We start from the raw sequence: 22,981 nt of genomic DNA, 5'->3' as shown, positions 1-22,981 counted from the left end.
GGTGGGGCAGAGCTGCAATGCCAGCTTCCCAGCAGCAGAGTTGCTGCCACTCACTGTGAGGGAATTGGGGCAAGGAAGCAGGGAGATCAAAGCGGTATGAGTGCACTGGTAGTATCAATCCTCACCCTTCCTTCTAAGCTGCAGTGACACTACTGCCAGGAAGCTAGCATTGCAGCTCTATCCCACCAGGTGGGCTGCTCTGGGGGTGTGGGGGGAATCTTCTATTGGCTCCACTAGAAGGGTTTTTTGAGTAAAGCTAAAGAAGAAGAACAAAGCAATCATAACGCCAAAATACAATTTAAAAAACATCCCAGAAGCATATAAAGATCAAATATCAATCAAAATTTATTGCCAGGCCATAGGCCAGCACAACATTAAAAAACACGACATTAAAAAAAAATTTAAATTCATCATTTAGACAAATATTAAAACAGGACCGCCATCTTTATTAATAAAAATGTTAAAACTCCCACAATAAAACTGTAAAACCTCTGGGATCCCTAGAGACCAAGATCGTTTAAATGCTTCGCCCTCAGCTTTTGAGCAGCAAGGGCAAAATGGGCCACCCCGTAGGTGACCCAATAGTCATAGTCGGCAAGAAGAGTAGAAACAATTTGAGCAACGTCACAAGACGGTTCCGGTCGAGGGCGGGTGAGTTCTTTCCACAGCCGCCCTTGATTTTTGCTAATATATGTTTTAATTATCTATATTCCTTGAACGTAACTCAAACAATCAGGGTCCTGGAGTTAATGATCCATTGCGCTAAAAACTGTGTAAATCTAGAACTTTGAAAGCTCCACAAATCATTTAAACAGCTTACCAGTCGTTAATCACTCTCCGCTCTTCTGAATTTAAGCAACCTAAAAAGTACAGCCTGATAATGGTGTTAACAAGGAAAGAGAGACAAGCTTTAAGATCTCTCCCTGCTCTAGTAAGTCTACTAGACAAAGAAAAGAAAAAGAAAAAGAAGAGACGAGACAAGGCTCAACAGGAAATTATTTCGATATCAATACAGGCCGAAACCTCCTCTACAGAATTAAAGGGACAGCAAAAAATTACGAACTTTTTTTCAATCAGACCACTCCATCGTATTGATGTGGACTGCCAGCGTGCTGCAGCTCATCCACCAGACTGGTCCCTCTCCCTAAGGGGTTTTGACCATAGCTCTTTGATGGAGCCATCTGCTATGAGCCTGGCTGATGAGATTGCTCTGGCTGAATATCAAATTGTTCCCAAGATCAAATATGGAACAGGTTTGAGGCTTTAAACTTAGTTGACAGAGAACCAGAAGAACGAATGAAGTCAGAGACGTTATCAGAGAAGAATGCAAAAAGACAATACCTCTAGTTAAGAGAGAAAGACCTCAATGGATGACTGAAGAAACTCTTAAAATGGTTAAAGAGAGAAGGAAAGCAAAAGCAAAAGGAGATAGAAACACGGTCAGAAACCTAAATGCAACAATATAGCGACTAGTACGTAGGGACAAAGAACTATTACAATAGTTACTGTATAGAAATAGAAGAGGACAACAAAAAGGGTAGAACAAGAGCCCTATTCCAAAAGATTAGAGAAATGAAAGGGAAATTTAAACCACGAGTAGGGATGCTGAATAATCAACAGGGGAACACACTGACTGACCGAGATGAAATAAAAGGGAAATGGAAGCAATACACTGAAGAACTCTATAAAAAGAGATGCCAGGATGACAGATTCATTTATGGAGGAACCGTGTGATGAAGAACCAGAAATTTTAGAATGCGAGGTGAAAGCTGCTCTCAAAATACCTGGAAGAAACAAATCACCAGGAATAGATGGCATACAAATAGAGTTGCTACAAGCTACTGCGACCAAATCAGCCCAAATTTTGACTAAAATCTGTCAAGAAATATGGAAAACTAAACAATGGCCCACAGACTGGAAGAGTTCCATATACATCCCACTTCCAAAGAAAGGGGATCCCAGGGAATGCAGTCATTATCGAACTATTGCCTTAATATCCCATGCAAGTAAAGTAATGCTCAAGATTCTACAACAAAGGCTCTTACCATATATGGAGCGAGAAATGCTAGACGTCCAAGCTGGATTTAGAAAGGAAAGAGGCACCAGAGATCATATTGCAAACATACATTGGATAATGGAATGGAACAAGGAATTTCAGAAGAAAACCACCTTGTGCTTTATGGATTATAGGAAAGCCTTTGACTGTGTAGATCATGAAAAACTATGGAATGCTTTAAAAGAAATGGGGGTGCCACAGCATCTGATTGTCCTGATGCGCAACCTATACTCTGGACAAGAGGCTACCGTAAGGACAGAATATGGAGAAATAATAATAATAATAATAATAATAATAATAATTTAATTTTTGTGTCGCCTATCTGGCCAAAGCCACTCTAGGCGACGTACACAATTAAATTCCAGTTCCCCATTGGAAAGGGTGTAAGACAGTGGTGTATTTTATCACCCTATTTATTTAATTTGTACGCAGAACATATCATACGAAAAGCAGGATTGGACCAAGATGGTGTGAAAATTGGAGGGAGAAATATCAATAATTTAAGATATGCAGATGATACCATACTACTAGCAGAAACCAGTAATGATCTGAAACGAATGCTGATGAAAGTTAGAGGAAAGCACAAAAGCAGGACAAAAGTTGGACTACAGCTGAACGTCAAAAAGACTAAAGTAATGACAACAGAAGATTTATGCAACTTTACAGTTGACAATGAGGACATTGAACTTGTCAAGGATTATCAATACCTCCGCACAGTCATTAACCAAAATGGAGACAATAGTCAAGAAATCAGAAGGAGGTTAGGACTGGGTAGGGCAGCTATGAGAGAACTAGAAAAGGTCCTCAGATGTAAAGATGTATCACTGAACACGAAAGTCAGGATCATTCAGACCATGGTATTCCTGATCTCTATGTATGGATGTGAAAGTTGGACAGTGAAAAAAGCTGGTAAGAGAAAAATCAACTCATTTGAAATGTGGTGTTGGAGACTTCCGGGAAGGGTGACTTAGCCTGTGCCTGCTTTTGAGACGGGCTCCTGCCTCAAAAGAAGCTTATTCAGATATATCAGTCAGATTTTTTCTTTTTTTGACTGATTAAACTTCTCCCGGGTAGGGAGAAACGAAGAGATTAACCTCAAAGCCTATTTTTGTTGGGACGACCAGATCTCATTAATTTATGGGACGAGGTCCAGCCGACGAAGGTGGGACGGATTTTTAACAACAAGCTCTATCTGGAAAAGCGAACGTTCATCTTATCTTCTAAGAGAGAACGCACTAACAGGCAAGCACCCTTCTTTCTATATTTTTCTTTTACTTGACTTAAATTGTTGCTGTTTAAAAGAGATTTGCCAGATTGATCGGTTTTTGACATCTCACTGGGGAGCCATAACTTCTCTCTGCTACTCACTAATTAATAGCTTATCTCTGTTTTTGTTGCAAAAAGCTGTCCTGGATTTGCATTCTAAAGATATACACAGAAGAGGGATTTCTATTCCAGATTTTTATTTTGAAGAATATTATATTGTCTGAGACTACTCTCTTTTTGGTCTATTTTATTTTGACGAATCTGTTTTCTGACGACCGCCATTAATTGTTTCGATCCTGGGAACTGCATTTTGTTTACTTTAGCATGGAGAGATAAGGCTGTCTGCTCTGTTTATACTGTGATGTCACCAAGTTTGGAGTATTAACCCAATTGTTGCTGAAATAAGAAGTGGTTTTCCTATATTTTTCTTTTAAAATGGCAATTAAGAAAGTGGCTGAGAAGCTGGAAATAACTATGTTTCAGAAAATAATGGATGAGATTGAGATAACGAAACAAAACCTGCGACAGGGTTGTAAGGAGCTGAAAATTGAATTGAGTAAAATGAAGCAGGAGATTAAAGATATAGGGGTCCCTGTGAGAGAGGTGACCCTGGAAGGGGTCCCTGTGAGAGAGGAGACCCCGGAGATTGGAACAAACGTGGAACAGGAAAAAGATTTGGAGTCTATGGACTTTAGAAACAAAATTTATTGTTTGGAGACACAGGAGATTAAAGACATAGGGGTCCTTGTGAGAGAGGAGACCCTGGAGACTGGAACAGGGGTCCCTGTGAGAGAGGAGACCCTGGAGACTGGAACAGGGGTCCCTGTGAGAGAGGAGATCCCGGAGATTGGAACAAACGTGGAACAGGAACAAGATTTGGAGTCTATGGACTTTAGAAATAAAATCTATTGTTTGGAACTCAATGTTATCTCTGAAGAAATTAATGAAGATTCTAGAGATAAAGTTATCAATGGCATGGATAATCTTCTGGACTGGAATGATGTGATGGAGCCCAATATAGAGAAAATCTATGGAATTAACTGCAGCCATGTGACAATGGAAAAACTTTCAAGAGATGACCCAGTGTATTTTGAAAAAAAGAACAGAGATATGATTTTACAGCAGTATTTCAGCAACCTATTCAGAATGGATGGCAAGAAAATATTTGGGATAGAGGTAATTCCCATCAGACTCTTACTATATGACTATGGCTTTGACAGCAAGATTATTATGGAATACTGATAATGGAAGATTGGATACTGAAATTACTGGACTTAACAAGACTACTGAAGATGGAAGATGGAAAATGGAACTAATAGGGATAATAGAACAATGGCTACTGAAATTACTGAACCTAACAGATTCTGATGTGATGGATTAATTGAAATGTTTATTTTGACTATGGTTATGACAACAAGATTATCATAATTAGTAATGAGATGGATTAATCGATATGCTTATCTGGAAAAAAAAATTGATAGATATATTTCTTAAAGAATTGAAACCTCTCTTTGACTTTTTGTGGAAAGAATAAAGTAATGTTTATGAGATTTGATGATTAAGTAAGATAACTACTGGAGGAAAGTGATTTTATAATATGACTTAAGAGACAGGATTGTTATATATTATAGACTTATAACTGATTTGATCTTTGACAAATGGGAAGTCAATATTTTACTCTTTATTTTTTATTTTTTTTTTTTCTTTTCTTTTTTTCTTTTTGTTTAACTATTTTTGATTTTGTTTTTTGTCTTTGAATGTTTTATGATTTTGTCTTGTATGTTTTATGAAAATCTGAATAAAAATTATTGAAAAAAAAAAGAAATGTGGTGTTGGAGAAGAGCTTTGCGGATACCATGGACTGCAAAAAAGACAAATAATTGGGTGTTAGAACAAATTAAACCAGAACTATCACTAGAAGCTAAAATGATGAAACTGAGGTTATCATACTTTGGACACATGAGAAGACATGATTCACTAGAAAAGACAATAATGCTTGGAAAAACAGAAGGAAGTAGAAAAAGAGGAAGGCCAAACAAGAGGTGGATTGATTCCATAAAGGAAGCCACAGACCTGAGCTTACAAGCTCTGAACAGGGTGGTTCACGACAGATGCTCTTGGAGGTCGCTGATTTATAGGGTTGCCATAAGTTGTAGTCGACTTGGAGGCACATAACAAGAACAAAGATGTGGGGGGGGGGAATTTCTGGAGAGTATGACAGGGGAGGGAAAGGCTTAACCCTCCCCTGCCCAGCTGCAAACTCCATAAGAGAAATGCTTTTTTCAGTCTGAATTGCTGGGAGTGGGGAGGGGAGCATGTGTGTGCATGCAGTGAATACTGTCTGTCTGTCTGTCTGTGTGTGCACGCAAGTATGTGGTGTGTGGTTTTTATGAGGATGAACACATTACTTTTGTATTGGACGCACACACTGATGGAACATGGTCCTCAGAGGATTGGGCAAGAGGGAATGTGAACCTCAGGCCCGAAAAGGTTCCCCACCCTGGCCCTAGTCTGTGTTTGGACAAGTAGCATTCAATATGAGGATTGATACCAACTCCACAGCATTAGCACACTTAACACTTAGAAAGCACTCTATTAAAGTGACTCAAATTGGTTCAGAGCTGGCAATGGACCTTTTGAAATTCATAGTTTGCAAACAGATAGAAAAAGTCCTCAGATGTATTCACTCCTGCATTTGCTTGCTTGGTAAAACAGTACTCATCCAATCTGGGTATGAGGTGGGGGTGAGTAGTGCTGTTATTCTAGGTAGGAATTTCAGTTTGAATGTACACAGGCTGGTCTCAGAAGCAGAAATACTTAGGCACCCCTCCATTATGTCTAGATACAGCTGCAGCTGAACCTCTGCTATCGGAGGAAAGAACTGTGTAGCAAGAATTACTTTGACCTCCCAGAATGGACACTGTCACCAGTTCCTGGATTTGAATGGGGGGAGGGGACTGTGATGTTCCTGTATTAATGTATATATGGTAAGTGCTGTTTGTATAGAAGATACCTGGTAAGTGGAATGAAAGAGGAGGGGGGAGTAAATGAGCAGTAGAATGCTGGATGATTGGCTGAGTGTTTGGATGGCTGAGAGTATAAATGGAAGGATGACAGTTGAATCTGGGTGGACGTGAGTGGGTTGTTTTGGTGGAGTTTGGAGGTGGGTGTGAGTTGGTGTATGTCAGGAGAGTGTGGAGAAAGAGGGAGGTGGAGTTCGGATTAGTAATAAGTCAAATATCACAGTAATAGATGAAACCATAAGCTTGTAGATCATTATCAAAGTTATCTTGTTATTAATGTTATTTAATAAATACTATTTTGGTTTACCGAAGGCCTGATCCTTGGCTGGGGTTTCACAGACCAGAAGGGAGGGTAAGGTAATAACCAAGGCTGAAGGGAAACAGTAACAAATGGTGGCAGCGGTGAAGAGGAGAAGATAACATTATAAGTATCCAGAGCAACCCCGAGTTATGAGTTATCTGCATTGATACAAGGGGGTTGGGAACAGCATAGGCACGCAGTCACGAATGTAACCGGATAGAGAGACTCAGGCAAGGTCCCTGGGAACATTGGTTGTAGAACGTGACTGGTGGTGCTGCCTAGCAGGGGGATCTATTGAGATCTGTGCTAGAGCGGAGAGAGAAACCATAAAAAAGGACAGTCCGGACTGGTGGAGTCCCTGGTGGTGCCTAGTGAAAGGCAGTAGCCACAAGCAGGTAGGAACCTGACAGGGAGAGCCAGGGAAGGGCGTCACAGGGACCAGTGCTTCAGGGAAGGGATTGCTCTTTATCAAGGACAAGAGAGACAGAACTGCTATATATATCAGCTGTTACCATCTTCCCATTGAGTATAAGTGTCCAAACGAACTCCAGGATTCTCCAGAACATTGTTTGAGAATGTATTACTGCTATTTGGGATCATTCTTCAGAGAAGTTTGAAGTAGTACAGAGTAAGACCCCCACCAATCCTAGAAATATGAACAAATAATACTTACGGGAAGTCCTGAAATATCAGAGTACTTCTTGACTGGTTTAAAGGAAGGAGGAGCATCAATACTGAAATCTAGAGATGTGCCAGAAAAAGAGAAAGAGATAAGCATTCAGTTTATTTAAGCCTTTTTAAAAAAATAGTTCTTAAGTTATGAATTGCTGAGCCTCAGGCCTGACATGTTGATATTATTCAAATTACTGACGTAAATAGGATTTTTTGTTTGTTTTGTTAAAAATGTGGTATCAGACCACAGGATTCCTCTCCTAAAATCCCTACACTGCCTTTTTGTCCATTCCCAGATCTAGCACACATTATGTATAGCTTCAACGTCTCCCAGCCTTATCTATCCATCCACATCTCCTGATATATCCCTGCCTGTGATCTGAACACCTGTATTTCCTGTAATGCTCTCTCCCTGCTACAAAGCACTTTCCCTTCTCCTGCCATCTCATTCAGACACTGCTAAAGCCTATCTGCTGAAACCTGTCTGCGCAGTCCTAAACAGATTCACACAGATAACAGTCTGGGAAGAGAGCCAATACGTCTGATTGTAGAGACGAAATTCCTTAAAAGGGTATTTAATTGTTTAGAAGCCTTACACAAAGGACTCGGCAAGACTCAGAAGAGACTGCATGGCTGGGCTCTAATAAGCACATCTTTTGATAAGAAAGAATATAAAAAGGCCAAACATTTAGTGTTCAGGACCAGTGCAATATTCACTAGTTGGAGCAAGAGGCATGTGTCTCATTAATTCCATCTGATGGTAAGAATTATTGTATGCTTCTGTATTTCCAACTACTCTGTCTTAGTAAGACTTTGAGCTTGGATTCAGTCTTTTGCAACAGTCTGACTTAATAGATACTGTAACTTGAAGGTTTTATACTTTTAAGCAGTGGTACCCAACCTAGGGGCCGTGACCCCTATGGGGGCTGCAAATAATGCAGTGGGCCATGAACAGTAAATAAATGATTTATTAATTTTTTTAAAAAAGTCTTCACTCCGTGGATGCTGTCTGCTCCTCACTGCTGCTGCAGATGACACCTCCCCCTTGCTCCAAACAAGAGGGAAGAACTTTTGCTGAAGCACCAGAGTGTCTTTCAGGCATGCCGAGGGCAAGCATCTGCCTATAAAACATGTGGCAGATGCCAATGGAGGCTAAGGGTGGAGCTTTCAGGAGGAAGAGGGGATTACTATCACCGACTCCCGTCTCCTTGCACTGCCACAAGTGATGATGTCCTTACACAGAATGAGAGGGCTTTTCGTGAAGCAAAAAGAAGCAAGGCTGCAAGGAAAGGCTGCTTTCTCCCTTCCTCCCTGGCAGTCAGCCTATCTGGCTTTCTTGGCTCCGGCTTCGCTACCACCTCCTTTTAAAAATTATTCTTATTTGCGAGGCTGCCCAGATCTCATCTTCGGCCTAGACAGAGCCTTGGAGCACTAAAGAAACTCAGGACTTGCTCCCCCCCAATCTCTGAGGCCAAGTGTGTGTGCCAGCATCCCCCCTTTCTTCCACCTACACTCCGCCCCCCCCCAATCTCCTTCTCCAAGATGCTGCGGTAGTTGAGAGCTTCCCCCCTCCCACATGCCCAAATGCATGCACGCCTGCAGATGCTTGCAGGAGGGGCAGGTGTGCTTGGATGTGTGCATGTGCTGCTCTGTCTTCTGCTCCACTCATTCCCCAAGTGCACACTAACCATGTCATCAGTTCTGATGATCATCCCAAGGCCTAAAAGCACTAACCCCCCTCCTCAATCTATCTACCCCTTTGCCTTCACAATCTAGCATCCCCCCCACTACCACATTGTTGCTTCTTTAATTATTATTATTAAAAAGGCGAGCAGGTTGGCTGAGGCTGTCCACATACTTCAGCTGAAATGTATTTATTTAATTATTATTGCATTTATATCCCACCTTTCCTCCAAGTTGGTCAAGGTGGTGCACATGGTTCCTCCCTTTTCCATATTATCCTTACACTAACCCTGTTAGATAGGTTAGGCTGGGAGACTATGTCTGGTCCAAGGTCACTCAGTGGGCTTCCTGGCTGGGTAGGGATTTGAACTTGGATCTTAGTCCAACACTTTAACCTACTGGTGTTGGGAGACAGGACTATACAGACTGAGGGGGGGGGTGAGGTGGATACCAATTTGATTGGACCTTTGCATTAAAAAAAGAAAGCAATACCTCCCTGTCTGCAGGGAGCTTTTTATGGAAAAATATATTTGGAGATGTGATTTTGCCACACACCATGTTTTCAATTAACAGAGATTACAATTACAATTAGCATGGGGGAGGGGGTCACAAAATTTTTTGAGCTCACAAAGGGAGTCCCATAATCATAAAGGTTGGGAACCACTGCTTTAAAGTTTACAATTTCTATATATGATATATTGATTGTATACTGCAATATACATGCTTCTGATGTATATTTCTGATTTTTGATTCTGATATGCTGGCCAAGGCTAACTAGAGTGCATTTAATATTGGTAATGCATAAGGCATGAATATATAGAACATTATAAGGATATTCTGCTATCAGCTTCCTATTTGGTTTCCTGGTACCTCCCCAAACCCACCAATACGTGGGTGGGATCTCCAATAAATAGCCTGCCCCCTTCAGACAACAGCTGTTGTGAAGCTGTGTAAACTTAGGTGAACATGACATCTGACATATAAGGATTCTTAAAAGCCAATGGGCAAAGGGGGTAAAGCAAGAACCTTTAATCCTGGGCATTCACTAGAAATGAGACTTACCGGTCTCATATGTATAACAACTGGTTTCCCCAGATATGCACCTCCATTCACAGTGAGAGATGCATCCAACAGGTTCACTAGGCTTAGGTCAGCAATGTGACACAAAAAGAGAAGTGCATCTAGATGTGCATCTGTTTTTGTATTGGCTACTGATGCATCTCTCTCTTGCTAGATCAGAGGAACGGTTTTCTCAGTTTAGCCTCCAGATTTGGAAGTGCAACTGGCTAGGAGAAGTTACTGATGTATTGCAAATAGCCTGCATGTTCCTCAGCATTATATATGAAAAAGACAGCCTTTGGCATATGCCCCTCATATGTTAAGCATTGCTCAATATAATCCACAGTACAGAGAGGGAGCATACACTAATCTTTTAAATGAGATAAATCTTTAAGCATGTACCATTTTAAGCCTGGTCAATGACCTAGGAAATTGTGTCAATGCTTAAATGAGAGCCTGTAAATTACTATTCTCTGGAGCTGCTTGGGAAGTAATAGTTAGCTCTGCCACATGCAAACATTTCTGCAGGCACAGAATAAAACTACCCTTAATTTCACCAGATATTCACCACAAAACTATTTTGTGTGTGTAGGTCCCTTCCCCTCAGATACATTTAGTAGAGATTTTATGGCTGAAGCATTTCCAAGTTATCAGATCAGCTTCTTTTAATCATTATGTCTTTGACAGCTGTTTTTACATCTTTTAACTGTTTGCTTTTTAACCATCTTTTAAATATATGCAAATTTATTTCTTAAACCAGAGAATGCAATAGCGTTAGCAGCAGGCTGTCAGTTACAAAACATTAGGAACACACCAGGCTAATGCCAGAGTACTGAAAACACTCAGCAGCAAATTTATTTCTGGAAAAAAATTCAAGGACTAATAAAATATCTGCCTTCAAAGGTCACTTTCCTTTAATCTTAATGAAGTTCCCACAATAAACAGCAAAGGTGCTATACCATGGGGAACTGGCATCCCCATGGCTAATCCTCCCCACCATCAGATAATTAGAACACCTCACTGCATGAGTTGGGGCCATGACGTTGAAAGTTACTCTGCCCAGGATCCATGTCAGTGGACCTCCATGATGATCCCAATTGTAATCATAAAATCTAGTCCAGCTATAAGTTTGAGTTTATTTAATAAAGAAAAGTGTGTTATAAATTTGTAAATATAGCACAATATATTTTTGTTTTTAACATGGTTGTAAGTCACTTGGAGACCTTCGGGTAACAAGCAACTAATAAATATAATAAATAATAATAATAAATAAATAAAGATAATAGAGGTGTAGAAGTACATATCAAATAAGACACTAATCAGCTCTAATAGCATCCTGACGAAGGTTGTATAAGCACCGCATGGTTTCCAGTTATATAGTATGTGCTTTTTGCTTGCATTTTCTTAGCACATTTGCCTTTGGTTTCGCCATGTGCTGGACTGCATGTTCTGAACATAGATCATAAGCAGCTTATACCGAGTTGGACCAATGGTCCATCTAGCTTAGAATTATGTGCACTGGCTAACAGTAGCTCTCCAGGGTTCTCTCCAGGGTTTCAGACTCAACTGGGAGATGCTAGAGCAGCCTTTCCCAACCAGTGTGCCTCCAGATGTTGTTGGACCACAACTCCCATCAGCCTCAGCCAGCATTGCCAAAGGTCAGGAAAGATAGGAGTTGTGGTCCAACAACATCTGGAGGCACACTGGTTGGGAAAGGCTGTGCTAGAGGCTGAACCTGGGACCTTCTACATCCAAGACAGGTGGTCTGCCACTGAATGACTTTAATAAACACACATGTTCTTTTTCTTTTATGTCTATATGGTTTGGGTTATACCAAGATAATTGAACAGTCAATCAGGAAACATTTTAGGCTTGGCTTCATTCTTACCCCTCTGATTCTTAGGAAACTGGGGTTCCTTAACAGCTTGTTAGGGATTCCTTGATCAGAGAAAGTTGTCCGCCATTTGTAAAAGATAGTTTTCCCACAACTACCAATTAGACCATAAAATGCACAGCCTCCAGGGAATATGAGTGTGTGTTTTAGAAAATGTGTCTGAGCTACATAGCCTCAATAATCCATAGCACCACAGAAAACGAACCAGAATCCTTTGCAATTCATCAAGGTTCCTTGGCAAAAAAATGAAAGGATTTCAACATGGCAAAAAGTCTGAAAACCACCGTCTTACACTGATAAAATAACAGTTTGCAAAACAAATGTTAAATTGTGCACTACACAGGGTACTGCTTACAAGTGGGGGCAAAAGAGATTTGCCAAAATGCTGCAGCTGTGATGTGCATATTGCATGAAAAATTCAAATAATCTTTTCGGACATAGTTAGGCTGAAAGCTGAAGCTGTACAGTTTATGAAAGTTAATTTCACAAGAATGTGCACTCTTAAATCAGATCAAGGTCCATACAGTTTGTTATTCTCTTTCCTACAACAGCCAAACAGTTTTGGAAGCTAAAGAAATCAGCCATGACAGTGAAGTTATCTGCCCCTGGCATCTGAACTATTTATTGCAGCAAAGAGAGGATGGGTCTATTAACAGCTATGAATGACTAATCGTTAAAAAGCAGATGCCTAGATGTGTTATCTGGAGATTGAATTCACAGAGAAAAAGAGATTAAGGCTGACATTCTATACACACCCTTAAACCCAATGGGACTTACTTCTGAGTAGACAGGTCTAGGATTTCACTGCACAGAGAGAAAGTGGTGGAGAGTAGCTTCAAGTAATTCAATGTTTGTTGCCGTTTGCATTCAAATTTCTTACCCTTGTACAGAATCTATAGTCCAATTCCATGCTACATCATTCATGTTCCTTTCCTTTTGATGGTGAAAAGCATCCACCTGATTTTTAATTGTGTAGGTCAACTTGCCACAATATCCCACACAGAGAAAACAATTTAGGTGTATTTTCAAGAAAACTGTTATTTAAAAATACATGGACAGCATCTAAGCAGCTTACAGCTTGGATCATTCAGTTGCCATGGCAATGCCCTTTCTGATGCAAGGATTTGTTTCAGGTTCTTCCAGGTTCTGTTCTTCTTGCCAGCTGCAGCTCCACCAATGCCAGAGTGCTAGAATAGTTAAAAGTAGGTTTATAAACAAATACATTATTAATACACCAAAAGTAGTATTTTACTGCATTTATTATTTATTTATTATTTCAATTTATATACTGCCCTTAGCAGAATAGCTCTCAGGGCGGTGAACAAACAAGATAAAATACAATATATCATAGTAAAAAAAAAAAGTTACTATAACTGTGCTGCCCATTTATTTATTTAAGAAGTAGACACACATTTGTTTAACTGCAACAAACAGGAGGAAATTCTGCTCTAGGGTGCTTGGAATTAATTGAAGAAAATGAAGAAAAATATTTTACATGTGAAACGTTTTCTGTAAACTTTATTTTCCTTTGAAATAAAGGAAGACGGAGTAAAATACAATCTTGTTAACACAACAGCGTACTATTGTTAGGAACAGTCTTGAGTTTTGAAAGTTGATTGAAAACCAAAAAATCTTTGCTACTGTCATAGTGTTAATTTTGCTTATCTAGCACTGTTGCTCTGCAGCATTTCATCTAAGCTCCCGAAGAGGCATACAGTATAAAAACTTGCTGTACTTTTCCACACAGTAAAGAGGATTCAGCTTTCAAGGTAGTCTTACCACTTAATAATTACCAGCTGCCATATCTCCTTATATCATAACTAACAAAAAGCTCTGCAACACACCAGGGGCTGTGAATGTCTTGAAAATTAATGTCTGAAAACAGAAGGTGGCAGCTATGGTAAACTAAGGCTAAAATCTTATAGAGGCATACCTGGGAGTAAGTGCCATTCCACTCAATGCGACTTTTTTCCCCAAGCAGATATTCAGTTGCAGAAGGTTTTCCAACAACATAAACTTAAGCTGCAATCCTCTAAGAGTTGCCACTCGTTTCAGTGAGGACTTACTTCTAGGGAACCGTGTGCAGTCACTGAATTTCAACATGTTTCTTCCAAGTTAGTTTAATGCCACAATGAAGTATTTTCCACAAGGCAATGGAGTATTTAAATCACCAATGTGGCATCTCTGGCCCTTGGAGCTATTCAGCCTGGCATGGGTCCCAATTTGGCCCAGGAAGCAATTCCCCACAATCATACTCACCTGCCGAACATGTGACATCATATATGCCGTCACATGTGGGACAGGTACGGGCACAGCTACAAAGGGGCTAAAAGTGAGCTCTGGATTGTTTCTGTGCAAGTGGGGCTCCCTGTCAGCACCTATCTGAACCAGTGGTTCTCAATCTTTTTTGGTTCGCGGCGCACTGTAAAACATATAAAAATTTTCTGGCGCACTTCGTGTACAAAATTAAAAAATATATTAATATATTTTAAACTATGAATAAAAATAACTTAATAATAATATACTTTCATAATATTCGCGGGCACACCTAGCCACCTCTTGCGGTGCACCAGTGTGCCCCGGCGCACCATTTCAGAATCACTGATCTGAACAATACTGACAGAAGCCCTGCTGAGACCGGCTACAATGGGGAGTTCCCCACTAGGAAGTCCCTAGTGCATCTAAGGGGGCTCACTTTCTCTATTTGGAAGAAGCAGTTTGAATGCATCATTTCAAAAGGAGCATTTTGCAGAGGACATCTGCTGAGGGAAGAAATGCTTTGTTTGGAGGAAGCAGTTTGAATCTAAATGGATTCCTCAAAAGGGACTTCAAAGGGTCCCTTTAATCGCCAATCAGTTGATGTCAGATGACTGATAGGTAGGTGGTCTCGTCCACCTGTAAAAGTTGCCCCAGAGGTGGGGTGGGGGGAATGAGGGATCTGGCCTACTGGCTAGTTCCAATTCCCAACACCTGAATTATATTATGAATAATACCTCTTAATCTAGAAGCTAAATCCTCACTGTTCATACTTTTCAGACTCAGAAGCAACCTTTAACTCCAACTTGTAATTATGGAACCAGTTTTACCCCCTCATCCCAATATATGTCCATCTTTCTCTTAAAGACAGAAAGAAGAAAAACAGGAAGCAAAAAACAAAAGAGAGAACAAGGAAAAGCAGAGGGGCAAAAGGGGGGAGTAAGAAGGAAAGGGGGGGCATAAAAGTGGGCCCCATGTTGCAGGTTAGGACTAAGTATATACCTCAGAACTGAAAAATGTCAAGACTAGTGATGCAGTAAACACAGTATTAAACTTAAAAAGCTAAAAACTTACAATGAAGCTTGGAGCCTTAAAAGGCAATGGCTTGATAGACGTTTCTACTGGCCCTGTGCTGGGATCTGTGGTCACAGTTTTATTTTCATTCACAGTCTCTGAACCGGCACTCTGGAACAACAGATGTATTGAGTTTGAACAGGAAAAATACCAGTGAACAAAAATGCAATTTCATAGCTCCCCACACCCCAACGTCCATTCATCTGTTATAGGCTCTTCTCATAAACCATTTACACTGATCTGCTTGTAGTTAATCTTAAACCCATTTATGTGCAAATACACACAAATAATCAGATAGGAAAGGATTAAGCATCCCCACCAGCTGTTTTTCAGCTGCCAAGGCTGCTTAATTTTAAACACAGGTGGCGGCCGTGGTGGGGATGTTAGCACATGACTGCTGTAAGATCCGTCCTCCCTACATAGGCCTATGTAATCCACTTTCTCTCAGTTCCCCAAATTTGACATATTGAAATAATACTAGGTTTGTTGCAAGTCTTTTTCAAATAAGATATGAACCATTCTGAAGTGCTATATAAATGCTATTATTTAGGGTTTGCCAACTGACCGGGGGGGGGGACACATCCTGGCCTGAACTTTTGCCTTTAACAACAACTTGACATACAGAAACTGGCGAGCAAAAGGTTTTCATAGCATGAAGATATACAATATCACCTGGTAACATCTGCACATTGAGTTGCTATTAAAGGTATAGCTATGGTGGCTAGCTAGAAAATCCTATTATTATGATAGAGACAAGATACAAGAACATAATGTTCTCTTTCTCAGAACTGGAAAAAAAGGTTAACTGTTTGTGTTCCACTCAGCTGAAAGTGTATTAGATACAAGAGAATATCTGACAAGCAGAATCCTTGATAACTGGAGGCCTCTTCAGGCCTTCTTCTTCTAAGTAAACTTGTAAGGTGTAGGCAGTAAGGATAAGCATCCCCCATTGCCCTCGTCAGGTTTCCTAAAATGCAAGGGGAGCCTCCACGAGTACAGGAGACTCCTCACATTGATGTCCACCCTTCAGTTTGCGGAGGGTGACTGGAACAGTGGTGGGTAGTGTACTCAACCCCACTAACTTCCCTCTTACACATTTACTTAGAAGAAGAATGCCTGAAGAGAGTGAGTTAATATGTACAGGAAGATTGGGCTCCTCATGCACCTTTAATAACTGTATAGAAGAAAATTTTCACCAGTTTTTCTCAGCCTTACATGGGTCACTGTCCTTTTTTCCTGGTCATCCAGCCCTACTCCTGTGCCTTTAATAGCACCCAACATATGGAATTAAGCAGGTGACACTTTTCTTGGCATGGAAATAAGGTGACGGAGAAAAGCTTCATCTGCTTAATTTCTGTGTGTGGGGGTGATGCTAAGTGTCAACATGCATCAATATGAGTCAGTGAAAAACCTAGATAACAGTAGATAACATATAACCAGTGTGGTACAGTGGTTAAGGTGTTGGACTATGATCTGGGAGACCAGGGTTCAAATCCCCATATAGCCATGAAGCTCACTGGGTGACCTTGGGCCAGTCACTGCCTCTCAGCCTCAGAGGAAGACAAAGGTAAACCACCTCTGAATACTGCTTACCATGAAAACCCTATTCATAGGGTCGCCATAAGTCGGGATCGACTTGAAGGCAGTCCACTTCTTCAATTTGTTCAAATTAAACTAAATTAGTTAATCATTTTAAATGAAGTACTAAGTGCTTTCTAATGATCCTATGCCAGAATATTGGCGGTGGAACAAGTTTACTTTTTACTGATCAGATGGGCAGAGTACTACCTGCACATTTTTTCCTTAAAATCTCTCTGGAAGTAAAATGGGTACTTATTAATTTTTTCACAATGAAAAAGCTTGAAATATCCCTACAGGAACCAAACCTCCATAGTCCCCACCCCTCTACCTTTGGGTGACAACCCTAGTAAAGTCTAAGTACACTTACTGTGAAAGAAGTCCCATTAAAATCAGTTTAACGCTGTTTCAGAAAAAGCTGGCTGACGGACAGCAATCTAAGGCTCTGTTACTGAAAGGGCTCTGCCATCTCAGGACCTATTCAGGCTATCCAAAACAGAGCCAAGAACTGTCTAGCTTCACTATGAATTTAGAATTCTGGAATGCAAAAAGGTCCATTGTGTACATACTTGTGTTAATGGAACCAAAATTAAGAATTCCAGACCGCATAAAGCTTCTTTGAATCTTGGTTTTAATTAGGGCTGCATTATATAACAAGCAAAATGAAGAAATGTTCATTTATCAGCTCTAGGCCCCAAAGGACACACTGGCAAACTAAATTCACCCATGCTCCCTCTGTCTAAGTTTGCTACAGTGCATACCCAACATTTAGAGTTAAAATATCCTTCAGTAATGCTCAGAAAAGTATCAACATTCTTCAAAGAGAACCTTGAAACCTCTACGAAACATCTCCTCACATCTTGGAGTAAAATAGAGGTTGTTAAAAGAAATGAAAGATGGTGGTATACAAATATACATTTAGGAATCAGAGGCTATATTTGGATGTAAGTTTGGCTATGGAGATAACCTTTCTGCCTTTACTACTTTGAGGAGTTTGGAGAATGCAATGTCGCAAAAGGAAAAGGACAGAAAGCCAACCAAAAGACCAGATCCATTTGGCTCCTCCTCCTCTCCCTTAACTGTTTCCTTTCCAGCTATCATTATAAGAACTACTGTACTATGTAAGAAAGAGTTGGCTTGTTTTCTTCTTCTGACCTCATCTTCCTACCCCCCTTTTTTGTGTTGTGTCTTTTAAAGATTATAAGCCTGTGGGCAGAGACTGTCTTGCTTTTATTGATCTTATGTAGGCTGCTCTGGAATTCTTTTCAGCAGAAGATTGGGGTAAAATGCTTTCAGTAAATAAATGCTGATACCTCATAAAAGTACTTGCTTGCTTAAAACAGCTAGAAAATAAGAGATCCTTTACAGCTTGACCTACGTGAAAGGCAACAGTAGGCAACATTTGCTCTCACATAAACCTGTGAAGTCTCATATTCTAGAGGTTTATATATAACAGGTCATATGTAAATTACATGAAGATTGCCCTATTAGTCTTTATTTTAAAATGTATTAAGAGTTCAGCTATACCTTCAAGACTATCTGAAATGATTTAATGAAAAGAGCCTATGTGTGTTTGGTGGGATTCAAGCCTGGTAATGGAAAGTTTATCCCTGAATTTTAAGGGGATGTTTACCTATATTATGAATAACACGTTAAGAAACTCATAGTACAAAACGAGAAGTGCTTCTCTGAACATTTATGATGCAAGAAGAAACCATATAACCCTGGTTTTAATCTTAGTGGGCAGGGCACACACAAATCATGCTTTGTCTCAAATCAGGAAAGAAAGAAGGGAATTGTTGCGCCTGCAAGCCTGATGCTTGCTACAGTTTGGTGTTACACCTGACCTACTTCAATATGGATTCTTTGGGGGGGGGGTTCTACCACAGGCACAGTTAGGTCTTGATAACTGAATGTATGCTTGAGTGGGAAATTCAACTTCTGTTCTTAAATAACTTCTAAATACTGATCAGTAGCCCAGTATACTTGGGGTATCCAACACTGACAAACTGACATTGCTACTTGCATAAAAGGAATGTATGGATGTTATTCAGAAAGAAATTTCAGATAGTTTATATGACCTTACACTCAATTCTCCTAGAAGTTTCATTAAAGTACTTAATAATTTACCATTTTTCTTTTGATGCAAAGTAAATAAAAATCAAGAGAGATCCGAGTATATTTTAAATAACTACTAGAAAGATGGGAACAACAGATGTATGAGAAAGATAATAATTGCTTCAGCTAATTTAAAAGCTATTTATTATGAAGATAATTAGTTATGAAATTAATTTACAATGAAAGGTTACTAATAAATTTAATTGCACTGTTTCGGAGTTTATTTTTAAAGAACTATCTAATACTTTATGTATAAGAGCTAAGTAAAATAGTTCTTTAAAAATAAACTCCAAAATAGTGCAATTGCAGTCCATACACACAATACTTTATGTACAATGAAGAAATTAGAATTCTTGCCACAGAAATCAGGAAATATCTAAGGGGATGGAGCTATAAGGAATCAACCATCATTGTCAGGGCTAGAGTAGCAATGGCAATGGTAGCAGTAGCAGAAGAAATGCCAGGTGGATTGGGGAGAGACCTCTGAAAAGCATGTGCCTCTCCAGGACCTGCTTTTGAGAGGTGCAGAGCTAGGAGCCACAACGGTTGGACATCAGTGTGGATACTTTCATCTAACAAAACCTAGTATTCTGAAGACAAATTGTTTAAGGGTAGTATCTTTGCTGTTATTGCTGAGCTGAAGTGGGTAGCAACAAGGGAAAGGTCCTATTTAATGGTGGTGTCCTGACTGTGGAGTGCTTTCCCTAGGGAGGTTCATGTGGCAGCTGCTTTGATGTCATTTTGGCATCAAGCAAAGATCTTTTTATTTTCCCAAGCTTTTAATCCTCTGTAAATTGCTTTTATTTTATTCATTTTTTATTTATTATTACATTTATATCCCATCTTTCCTCCAAGGAGCTCAAGGTGGCACACAAAAATGGTTCTCCCTCTCCTAATTTTATCTTCACAACAACTCTGTAAGGTAGGCTAGGCTGAGAGACAGTGACTAGCCCAAGGTCACACAGTGAGCTTCATGACTGAGCAATGTTTTCAAATCCCAGGTCCCAGTCTAACACTCTAACCACTACATCACACTGACTCTCTTTGTATTTGTTTTATTTCTGCTTTTATATCACTACTTGATATTGCTTTGTTGTAACTGTTTTTGTTTTATTGTAATTTTAACTTTTTATAAACCACTCTGGAACTTGTTGCAAGCAGGGATATAAATCACTAAAATAAAATAATTTGCTTCTAAAACTGCTTTGACAATTTTTATGGCTGAAAAGTATCACACAAAATATTGTTATATAAATAAAAGTAAGGGTTTAAGAGTAATTATAGTCAGACTTTGGTATTTTTATCCAGTTTAATCAGAATTTCCCCCATCCTCCTAAGGAGGATGTTAGAGCTGAGTAGAAAGTTGTGAACATGTGCAGTGTGATCCTTGGCAAGATTACTCAGAGTAAGTGATTTGCAGCTTTATTGGACTCACACTGGAATGCTAAAAAATAGCTACTAGAACGACAGTATTACTTAATTCTGAAGGATTTACTTCTAAGCAGACATTTAGGAACAGGCTGCAGGATGATTTTTGTGTGTAGACAGAGTTTCAAGGGGTGCATGACAAGCCATAGTAGCCAAAATCCCTCTTTTATACAGCTCTTGAGGAGGACAGGGTCCTGTACCTATCCTATCGCACCTGGTTACCCTAAAGACATTAGGAACTCTGCAGCCATGTCACATTATGAAGCAGAATCTTGCTCAGTCTGTATTATGCATTTATGGTAAGGGTCTCAATAGCCCAATCCTTGGCATGTATATTCAGAAATAAATACCACTGAGTCCAAAGGGTCCTACTCACAACTTCCTAATATTGCATAAAAACTGTGCATGAAGAATTACAATTTAAGCAATCAATTTTTACCCTTTAAACCACATTTTCTGAATCGGCACCCACAAGCTTTATTGGAGAACTTTAGCTGCAAAGTTCTCAAATAACTTTTACCTTACAACCTTATTCTCAACAGATTTATTTGGAAATAAACCTCATGATCTCATAGTATTTTGAAGTAAACATGTTTAGGATCGCAGCTAAAGTGGTCTATAAAACTTTGTATATTATTTCTGTTGTATTGTTTATTTGTAGCAGGCTTGCAAGAGAATGGAAAAGTATCTTTCCCCAGCATCTACCATTTTCCTTTTTAATGGTAGGCACTCAAGCAAATCACAAGGTATTAGTACTGTATGATTTAACTCAAAACATGCTACTGATGCTTACAATTCTAATGAAAGGTTTCATAGACTACAGACCTGTGGTTCCTATCCAGACATTGTGACTATTTAACTTGCCCCCTGGCAGCCCTACCAAATTTTAATCAAAGTATTAGAACATTGCCCATTTTCACTCATATGAGAAAAAAGTTTCCAAGTTGTAAAAAACAGGAAAATTCTATTCAGTATTACACACAAAATCAACAAGAGAAGTTAACATGTTAAAATATGTTGTTGATGACAACATTCAAGGTTAGGACACTAACCAAGACTTTGTATGGGGATTAATTGCTTTTGTACATCTGATAAGTAAAGACTGCCTCATCTTGGAACTACTGGAGAAAATAAAATGTGACCTTACCACAAACTGCCATTTTCAGGGGTTCTGTGGGTTAGTCTTCCCACCCCTATTTTTTATAAGTGAGCAAGAAAAAAAACAAACTTTGACCTTCAGAGGTGGAAGCATGAGCAAGTGGTCTCTGGTTTGTTGTTTTTGGATGTCTGAATTTATTAGCATCCAACTTACATATATTCCAAGTCTAGGGAAAATGTCCTAATGCAGGGATGGAGAACCTGTGGTCTTCCAGATGTTGTTGAACTCCAGCTCACATCAGACGCAGCCGGAATAGCTGGGATGGGGAGAGTTGTAGTGAAACGTCTGGAAGGCCTCGGGATCCCCATTTCTGGTTCTTTTAGTGCACTTTACTGTGTAATAACACAAGGGGGGAAATTATTCATTTGTTAGAGCTAAGGGTTTTTCTTCTAGGCTCTGAGTTCAGTTTGGGAACAGTTTGCCATTATAAAATTTTGCCTACGTGAGTCTGTACCATAGCCGGAAAAACCTTATTATTAGATATTAACTTCAATAAACCTGATCACTTGGCAAGGAGGTCAGTTTTGTGGCAAAATATACTTCTATCCCCTTATCTGGATAAAGGAGGGCCCCCCACAAGAATCCAGAAGCTGACCATCGCTAGTATGCAGGTGTGGATTTACACACTGTCCTTTCAAAAATAGCACTTTGAAACAGTGTACAAAACAATTTGAAATTATCTGGCTCATGAAGGGCTGTTTACTACTTTATACATTCAGCTGAATGGGCACAAAGTGATGGACACATTCCATATGTTCTCTGTAGGGCATTCTAAAGGAAATATCATGAGATCTTGATTAAAAAGTGATGTTCTCCAGGGTCACAGCAATAAATTACCTTCAAATCATTATAATTATTTTTTTAGACTGTGAGACAAAATGCTGAAAGGTATGAAATAGTAATAGCCTTGGGCATGTCAGTGGTGGAATAAAGTTGTCTCAAGCATGCTCTATAAGTGGGGTGCAAGATTTTAAAAGGCTAATATGTACTAAGAAAGATGGTAACATTTTCATTAAGTTCCTGAAGGAAACAGATGTGGTCAAATTGTGACACAGGAAGCTCAACTACACTGGCAGGGCTCTCCTGAATTCCTCAAGTATATAACTGAACTCAACTCGGCAAGCTTTTGTTTCACAGCAGAATACTTGGCTGAACTTTATTTTTATTTTTAGAAGTGATGTTCAAGATTTAAGAAGGGTTATCTTAGGTCATGTTAAAGGCATACTGAAGAATGTGTTTATTACAGCAAATATTTTAACATCCACCAACTAGAAATCCCCAAAAACCCCAACAGTGCAACAATGCATGATATGTGGGTAAGAGAGCCAGCAGTGACTCCATTGTCATGGACAGGCTGTTACCTAATGAAGCTGACCTTCTCAATAATGGTTTAAATTGTTGCCCTCAAACAAAT

The 22,981-nt window shown here is 39.6% G+C and overlaps 1 protein-coding gene across 1 annotated transcript in view; it reads right to left on the bottom strand.

Annotated features, from left to right (window-relative positions):
- INO80C (INO80 complex subunit C) overlaps positions 1-22,981 on the bottom strand; it is a 44,202-nt gene that overhangs the window by 7,245 nt on the left and 13,976 nt on the right. Inside the window, exons 2-4 of the mRNA XM_061590089.1 lie at positions 15,285-15,395; positions 13,030-13,141; positions 7,320-7,387 (exon numbers count right to left, since the gene is read on the bottom strand). Coding sequence (XP_061446073.1) covers positions 7,320-7,387; positions 13,030-13,141; positions 15,285-15,395 — 291 coding nt within the window. The remainder of the gene's footprint in view (positions 1-7,319; positions 7,388-13,029; positions 13,142-15,284; positions 15,396-22,981) is intronic.

The sequence above is a fragment of the Rhineura floridana genome, chromosome 11 (assembly GCF_030035675.1).
Source record: "Rhineura floridana isolate rRhiFlo1 chromosome 11, rRhiFlo1.hap2, whole genome shotgun sequence".
In the NCBI taxonomy this organism is placed as follows: Eukaryota; Metazoa; Chordata; class Lepidosauria; order Squamata; family Rhineuridae; genus Rhineura; species Rhineura floridana.
The sequence above is the reverse complement of the archived record's forward strand: the minus strand, read 5'-3'. Positions and strand labels throughout refer to the sequence as shown.